General features: G+C 38.3%; 1 protein-coding gene across 1 annotated transcript in view; it reads right to left on the bottom strand.

The window, feature by feature from the left end:
* The window catches only part of LOC102859106 (guanine nucleotide-binding protein G(t) subunit alpha-3-like), a 65177-nt gene that overhangs the window by 22024 nt on the left and 34062 nt on the right, over window positions 1-9091 (bottom strand). The window contains exon 3 of the mRNA XM_006882677.1: window positions 54-211. Coding sequence (XP_006882739.1) covers window positions 54-211 — 158 coding nt within the window. The remainder of the gene's footprint in view (window positions 1-53; window positions 212-9091) is intronic.

The raw sequence follows: 9091 nt of genomic DNA, 5'->3' as shown, positions 1-9091 counted from the left end.
AATTCCAGTAACACAACTAGATTTTTAATTTGTGTCAGAATGCATTTACTTACTAAGCTGCCGAGTCATTAAGCTGATATTCTGAGGCCCTTTCAAAGCAGGCCTGGATTCCTGGATCTCTCCACAGTCGTTTTATTATTTCAGCCAGTTCAGGTGTCATACCACCGTCGTCCAGGGCATTTGCCATAGTACAAAGTTGCCGTTGGTCTTCCTAGAGCAATGTTTGAATGAGAAGGATAAAAATGTACTTGAAATAAGATACTATATTTTGAATTAAGGAAGATTTTCATTGAATATCTAACTCTTCTCAGTAATGATGTATTTCAGCATCATTTCAAAGTGCTTCTTAGTAAAAAGAACTTGTTATGTTTATAATAAACTGATGATAAAGAGTTTTCTATTGCAAATACTAGAAACAAAAGAGATGGAAAATGCAATTTTGGGTTTATAGTAAGAAACTGATTTTCATGTGAAAATGAAGACAAGGCTTTGGTATACACATTTTGAGTTACTGAAGGGTCAACATTCTGGAATAAAGTAGTGATGAATTTTATTTAATCATGCACATAGTCTTCTTTGAACAAACCACAGATTTATTGAGGGGAAAATAGAAAACTAAAAATTATACTACAAATTTTGCAACAGGAAATGCAATGCTGCGCTGGATGTGCTCACTAGGTTGTACCAAGAAATCTGGCGGAAAACTACCTGGCCAAGAGACTGAAAGAGATTCCTATTTATTCACATTAAAAAAAAACAAAACCAAAAAAACCAACAATAGGTGACCTGACAGAGTATGGAAATTATAAAACAATACAACTAATATCACACACTAGTGAAAATCCTGCTAAGATTATTCAGAAATTACTGCAACAGTACATTGACAGAGAACTACCAGAAGTACAAGCTGGGTATAGAAGAGGTCATGGCACTAAAGACATTATTTATTGCCAGTGTTAGATGGATCTTGGCAGAAAGCAAAGAGTACCAGAGGAATGTCTGTGTTTCATTGAATATGAAAAGGTATTTGACCGTGTGGGTCACAACAAATTGTGTTTAACCTTGCTTGATAATTTCCATACAGCGCAGGAGAGGAAGATTCCACATGAGATGGATTGATGTAGTAACTGGGGCAATAGGGGTTGGTGTGTTGGGATTAGTGAGACTGGCTCAGGACAGAGCAGGCTTCATAGTTCAGAGCTGCCGTATTTAGGGTCACTATGGGTCGCAGGCAACATGACGGCACATAACAACAACATTCATCCATCTGTCCATCCATTGGTGGTCCAGATGCAGGATGAGTGGCCTGAGCATCTCTAGCACGTCAGTCACTGGCTCCCATGACATCAAGTCCCAGCAGAGTGAAGTGATTCCAACCCTTGGACAAGAAGCACATCCAGTGCTTGATGGTGGACATTTCCCAAAACAACACTGTATGAGATGAGATATGAGCTTTGAGGGCAACTTCAAGGCCTCCCGCCCTATGCTGCCAATGGAATCCAGTACTGTGGGGACTATGAGCTGTTTGTGGGGGCCGTGGAAAAAAACACTGCAGTTCCTGAAGTGGACCTGAGCCAATCTTACCATGATTCTCCCACTAAACTGCATCACCGCCTCCCGCAGCCCTCACCAGGCCACGAAAGACTGAATAACCAGTTTCCTGCCATTTGTTACCTTCTGACGTTAGAATCCTTTTTCTCCCAATTGCTACACCTTCTCCCCTGACAGTAGCCCCCTCTGCTCTATTCAAAGGTGACACTCCTTACCCACTAGTCTTAAGCACAAGCCCCTGTACTGGCTGTCTTGCCAGGCCCTGAGGCTGCCATCCTGCCTGGCACTGGCTGACAGACACCTCTGTGGTGCCGTTAGCAAGAGTCTTGACAAAGGGCCAACAGTCTCTTTCTTGGAAGCACCCAGAGACAATGAAATGCTCCATTAAAAAAAAAAAAAGTCAAAATTATAGTCGTTGTTGTGTACCATCGAGTCAGAACAGATCCATAGCTGAGCTTCTGGTGGGTTTTCAGAGGCAGTTAATCACACGGGAGAAGACTTCCCATCTTTTTCTCCAGAGCCGCTGGTGGCCTCAAATCTGTGCTTTCCATATTGCAGCACAGCTTCTTGCCATTAGGCCACCAGAACTCCCAAGTAAAATTATAAGCAATGACAAATAAAATTCATATTCTAAAATTGCATTGCTGGTGATTGCTGTCAAGTTGAGCACCACTCATAGCGACTCTATGAACAAAAGACCTGAAGTTTTTCTGTAGCTATCCTTTCTCAAAGTTCATAGTTTCCAGAGGCATGTTGTTTAGGACGTGGATGCCACTCCTTCCAAAATTGCATTAAAGAGACTATCAACATACTTTGTCACTAGATGTCTTATTGTGGTCACACAAATATGCCATGGTAAACAATTTGCTACATACATAATGGATTGTTTTGTTTTTGGTTGGGGTGGTTTTCTTTGTTTGTTTTTAACATCTCTGTAAGTTGATTCCATTGATATCAATGGATAAGGAAAGGAGCAAAAGCAGGCATTGTGCTAGTCCCATTGATATGGTTATTGGAGATGGAAGAAAAGACATTATTCAGTAGATGCTGTAGTCCAAGGTATATTATTTAAAGACATAATAAAAATTGTTTTTATGATAAAAATACATTTTAAAGGATAAGAACTTCAAAGTAGTTGAATGATTGGCCTTCATAATGGTCTATACATATAAAGTAGAATGGATTCAAATTCTTTTCTTCAGACTGTGATATTTACATTCTTTCTAGTGGAAACTAGGAACTATTATTGAAGCAATTGGCAAGGCCCTTAGCACCAAGAGCATCTCACATGATCCTCATAATGACTTTCTTACGTTCATTTGCTCAGACATAAGTAGCAACTAGAAAAGGAGTTAAACCAAAATGCTTTCTTTTTTTGCTGGTGACAAATAGCAAGTTTAATATTCTGGCAAGGGTGCATATACACGTCTTAGGAACATGCCTGCAGGTAGATCGAACATTCCCAGACATTCACACAAAACAAAGACATCTTCCAGGATATCCTATGATATCTATTGGAAAACAAGAAGGTATCACATTCCTAGAATTCTGAAGCCTTTGGTCCCTCCTTATTCATTAGCATACTGCTTCCTGGAGTTGTTTACTGTAGAAAGGATGGTCAAGGGAAGATGAGTTGTCCTGCTCTTTTTACTATGCATCCCTGATCCTGCTCTGTAGGTTAGCCAGGCCCTGACAGTCCCTCCCTCTTAATATAATAAAATATGGGATGCTGCCTGTCTTAGGTGGATATGAGACCTCAAACTCAAGTTGCCTGTCCTTGGGATCACAGCAGTCAATGCTACTCCCTGTCTTAGGATCATGAGCACAAAATGCTTTTTTGTGCCAAGTTGAACCACTGCCAATTAAATGATTCAATGTTATTTTAACTAAGGATAAATGTATCTCTCATTTTATTAAAAATCAGCATTTTTATTCAAAAAATAAAAGCTGAAGAGATAACCTGTGAATTTGGTAAAACCCAATCTTATTTCCTCCTTTTTTCACAATCACATCTTAACTTTCCAATTAAATATAATTATTCAAGTCAAGGAATTTATTTCATTTTCTTGCATCAGCCAGGGTATATTTTTAAAAACCTTTACCGCAGTTAGTTGGATGTGAGATAGACTTGATAAAGCAGTGAAATATGACAAGCTCATTTTTGGTAGCAACATCCTATGTATTGTTTAACTATTCTATAGGGTGCTGTATTGGACCAAAATAAGCCCACAAAAGAGTTACTGAAACAGGTGCTCATGAACAGTTTTATATCTAAAGGGAAAACATAAATTATTTACCACAAGAGTCTATGAACCAAACTAATCTGGTGTTCTTATATGTTGTCGAGTAGAGTATGACCCATAACTTTTTGAACAGTAGCTCAGAATCCTGCCCTATCTTGAAGCGACCTCCATGTCTCTGACACATCTGCTCCCATTGCTGCAGTCACAGTGCCAATCCATCTCATCTAATCTTCAGTCGGTCTTCATCTCCTGCTCTGTCCCTGCACCCTTCCAAGCATAATGTCCTTTTAAGGACTGGTCCCTCCTGGCCACATGCCCAAAGTATGTGAGATGGAGTTTCAAAATTCTTGCCTCCTAAGAACAACCTGGTCTCACCCAATCCCAGACAGATCTTTTTGTTCTCTTGGTGGTCCATGCTCAGTATTCCTCTCTAGCACCACAATTTGAAACCATTGATTCTTCCATCATCCTTAGTCATTGTCCAGCTCTCAGATGCATAGTAAGTAATTGCAAAGACTACACCTTAGTCTCTAGACTGACCTTGTTGCTTTCTCCTAAGTAATACTTCTTTTGGTTTGCTGACTTCTGATGCCAAGAGTGTTAAATGTGAAGCCAAGCAAGCTGTAAATTGCTAACAATTTAAATTTTTTCCATTTATTATAATGTTGCCAATTTGCCCAATGGTGAGAAATTTCAGTTTCTTGATGTTGAGATATAATCCATATTAAGGACTGCAGTCAAACTGCAGCAAACACTTCAAGGTCTCCTCAGTTTAGATGAGCAAGGTAGCATCATGTGTAAAGCACATATTTTTTTTTTCTGCGGGATGAGCATCTTGTAGCGCTGCACGGGATCGAAAAAGCACATATTTTTGATGGTCTTCCTGCAATCCTGATGCCACATTTTTGTTCATAAAGCCCAGCCTCCCAAATGATCTGTTCTGCATATAGACTGAAAAGGTACGGAGAAAGGATACATCTCTAACACACACCTTTCTTGATTTTGAACCATGCATTGTTTCCTTGTTCTGTTCTCATGACTGCTTCCTGGTCAAAGTATAAATTTCACATGACCACCACAAAATGTTCTGCGATTCCCATTCTTCTCAATTTTATCCACAATTTATTGTGGTCCATACCGTTAAATACTTTTGCATAGTCAATAAAATGCTGTGCAGGTTTTTAAACGAACACCTTTTTTCTCCGAGAGGAGGCATGGATTTGGGTCTTTTTGTCTTCAAGTCTTTCTTATGACTCATTTGATTATTCTTTCCAATCTCCCCTAAGATATCACCTCCTTAAGGATTTTTCCTACCTTTTGTCTCTTATTTTCCTTTATAATACTCATTTTTTTGCTATATAGTGCATATTTTTTGCTTATTTTGTGTCCTTTAATTAAACTTTAAGTATATAGATGCAGAGCCTTTACTGTTTTGTTTATTCCTATGAAAATACTGCCTTATGTTCTTGTGCCAACAGAATCTGACACTGCCAAAATATTGCTGAATGAGTGAATCAATAAAATGAATACATTATCTTCTTACTATTAACTAAAATGTCATATTCCAGGAAAAATTGAGACTCTCTCCAATAATCTCTTAAGTATTTAAAATACATCCTTTGGTGTCTAAGTGAAATCCTAGAATATTTTTTCCTACATATCAATCTAGTTTGTGTAGTTCTTTGACTATGTTTCATAAAACATGAAAAGTCTGTTTTCTCTACAGTTCTCCTAGATCTTTCTTATAAATATTAAAGACAGTAGATGGCCTTAAAACCTCATGGAATTCATCCTGAACCATACACTCTTATTTCTAAAGACTGGGAGTAAATAGAGAAAGAAAAGGATATCATAGCCTTCATTAAGAGATGGCAACTTATAAAAATGCCAGATTCTCTCACTATATAAGTTTCAGAGCTTTTGAAACTATTATTGCTTGTGAATTGCTAAGTTGTTGTTGTACTATGTACGTACGTATGCAAACCTGTTTAATCACAGTTCTTGAAAATGGAATATATTGAAGAATAAATTATTTTTTGGATCCACATTATAGTAACCACTCCATAGTGCACTATGTCAATGATCATCTTATTCATACACAAATTATGTGGTAAAGGTGAAAGATTTCTAGCACTTAAAAAAAATCTAACTCAAAAGTCTAACTCTATTCAGAAAGGATAAAGCATAGTTATTGGAAATATTATCTTTCTGTTCCCTTCTTACTTCCTCTTTTTATTTCTCAATACACCTGCAGGACTTACATGAACTTTACCCAAAGAATGAAGTCTTTGAATTCAGTTTCTGAGAAGTCACTTCAAAAACAAAACCCCAAAATCCCAAGCTAACAACAGAACAAAACCTCCACACATATACACAAACAAACTTTGGAATTCAAATGCCCTCCAGAAAGACTCCTGACAGTGCTGGACTAACAAGTTTGGCCACGTGATTAGGACTTCCCAGATTGGTGAGGGGATGAAGCAGGTCAAGGAAGAAAAAAGGAGGAGGGATGTGAATAAAACTGCATGCACCAAATCATTTTAATACTCCCACTTTTCCTACATTATCTATTGTTTTCCTCTGTCATGATTTCAAGTTTCCTGTTCTGGAAGAGATCTATATTTGTTCCCATTCCAAAGAAGGTTGACCCAATTGAGTGTGGAAACTACAGAACAATATCATTGATTTCACATGCAAGCAAGATTCTAAAGAAGATTATCCAAAAATGGCTGGAACAGCACGTCAGCAGAGAACTTCCAGAAGTCCAGGCTGGTTTAGAAGGGGTCATGGTACTAGGGATATTGTAGCTGATGTTAGTGGATCTTAGCTGAAAGCAGGGAATACCAGAGGAATGTCTATCTGTGTTTCATTGATTATGCAAAGGCATTTGACTGTGTGGATCATAACAAACTGTGGCTGACTCTGAGAAGAATGGGAATCCCAGAACACTTGATCATTCTAATGTGAAACCTATACTTGGACCAAGAGGCAGTAGTCAGAACAGAGCAGGGTAACACTGCATGGTTCAAAATTGGGAAGGGTGTATGCCAGGGATGTGTCCTATCTCCATACCTTTTTAACCTGTATGCAGAGCAGATTATCCGAGAGGCTGGGCTCTATGAAGAGAAGTGTGGCATCAGGATTGGTGGAAGATCTATTAACAATTTGTGTTATGCAGATGACACAACCCTGCTTGCTGAAACTGAGGAGGCCCTCATGCACTTACTGCAGAGGATCAAGGACTGCAGCCTTCAGTATGGACTGAGGCTCAATATAAGAAGACAAAGATTCTCACCACTGGACCAATTGGTAGCATCAGGATGGATGGCGAAGAGATTGAGATTGTTCACAGCTTCAGTTTGCTTGGCTCCATGGTCAACACTCTTGGCACCAGCAGCCAGGAAATAAAAAAATGTATTGCGATGGGAAAGTCTGCTGTTAGGGACCAAATACTCAAGAGCAACGGTGTCTCTCTGGAGACTAAGATGTGCCTGATACAACCACTTGTTATGCATCAGAGAGTTGGACAATGACTAGGGAGGATAGAAGGAGAATTGATGCCTTTGAGCTTTGGTGCTGGAGAAGAGTATTGAGGGTACCATGGACTGCTAGGAAAACAAACAGATTCATCCTGGAGAGGGTTAAAGCAGGCTACTCCTTAGAGGCAAGGATTCTGGGGCTTCGTCTGCCATACTTTGGACATGTTGTAAGGAGAGACAGGTCCTTGGAGAAGGACATCATGCTTGGTAGGGTGGAGGGACAGTGCAGGAGGGGAAGACCCTCTATGAAGTGGATTGATTTAGTGACTGGGGTAATAGGGATGTGTGTGTTAGAGGCAATGTGATTGGCACAGGATAGGGCAGGGTTTAGGGCTGTTGTACATAGGGTCGATATGATTTGCAAACGACTCAACGGCACATAACAACATAACAACAACATTCTTCTTAATCACAGAATTGGAGTTTTTAAGCACAGTTTTCTGTCTTTTTCTCTCTTTAATATCCTTCTCATTCTAAACATTGGACTTACTTTACCCTTTAGCATAAATTTGATACTATAATGTAATATGCCAGTAATACTTAGGTTTATAACTCTACAAAAATACCTCTTCTGAACTTCTAATGCCTATTTACAACTCTTATTAGCTAGAACTCCCAAACCTTACAAACTCATCACTCCAACATATCTCTCCCATTCTTAACTTCATGATAGTGCTGTCTTTGTCAGTATTGTTTTTTTTACAAACGTGTATTCAACTCTACATCTAGGTCTATGATCCTTTTGAAATAACTGATGTTTTGTAATTACCTGATGTAGTCAGTTTTTCCTTTTCTGAAGGAAAATCCTATTTCAACCTCATTCACTGCTGACTGCAGTCAAATGTGCACCATGTAAATATTGGTTAAATGGAGAAGTAATTTTTTTAAATGCCTTGGACCTTAGTAGACCTCAAAACATAGACTTAAGTGTACCCATACTCAAAGTAATATTGAAAAAGAATACCTAATACATACAGGAGGTTGGTATTCTGTGATTATCTGTAATTAAATGCTTTATTTATAAATTATTGTTTCCTCTTTTAAGTGTAATAACATTTCAGCACTACAATTCAATTAAGGAAATTAATATTTTGGTAATGAAGAAATCAGTATGTAGAAAGGTTAAGTAACTTGTCCAAACTGGCACAATCAGTGTAATAAAGTTATTTTAAATTTTCTACTGAGAGTATTCTTCTCTTGGAGACACAATCTGTGTGTTGTTGTACATAGAGTTATATGAAATATATAACTTGTTTAAATAAACAAATTGAGAGTAAAACAGAATGTGGCCCAGTGGTAAGAAGTTACAGTGCAATCACAAAGGCTTTGAAGATTTTTAATCCACCACCTGCTTCATAGGAGAAAGCTTGGCAATCTCCTTCCTTGTAATTTACTCCCTCTGTAAACCCTCTGGAGGGTCACCGAAGGGTCAGTTCTGACTAACTCACACACAACAACAACAAAACTATCAGACCTCTCAAAGCCACATATAGATAATGTTCAGTGACTAATCTGTTGAGTAAACAAGAAACCTAGGTAAGGAATGTATTCATCTTAAAATCAAATCCTAAAAAATGTGATTGAAACAGCTCGTTGAAATAAAATTAGGAACTCTGTAGAATTTCTGTCACTTTTTTTTTTATTACTAAATTTTATTAGTTTTAATGAACATTTACAGGGATTTTGGGTTTTCATTCCTTCATTGCTGTACCATTCTCTCTACCCTCCTCCCCAGCTTGTTCTTCTTCCCCACCATCC

This window comes from Elephantulus edwardii, unplaced genomic scaffold (genome assembly GCF_000299155.1).
Source record: "Elephantulus edwardii isolate Elephantulus edwardi_28Jun2011 unplaced genomic scaffold, EleEdw1.0 scaffold00022, whole genome shotgun sequence".
NCBI classification, from domain to species: Eukaryota; Metazoa; Chordata; class Mammalia; order Macroscelidea; family Macroscelididae; genus Elephantulus; species Elephantulus edwardii.
The sequence above is the reverse complement of the archived record's forward strand: the minus strand, read 5'-3'. Positions and strand labels throughout refer to the sequence as shown.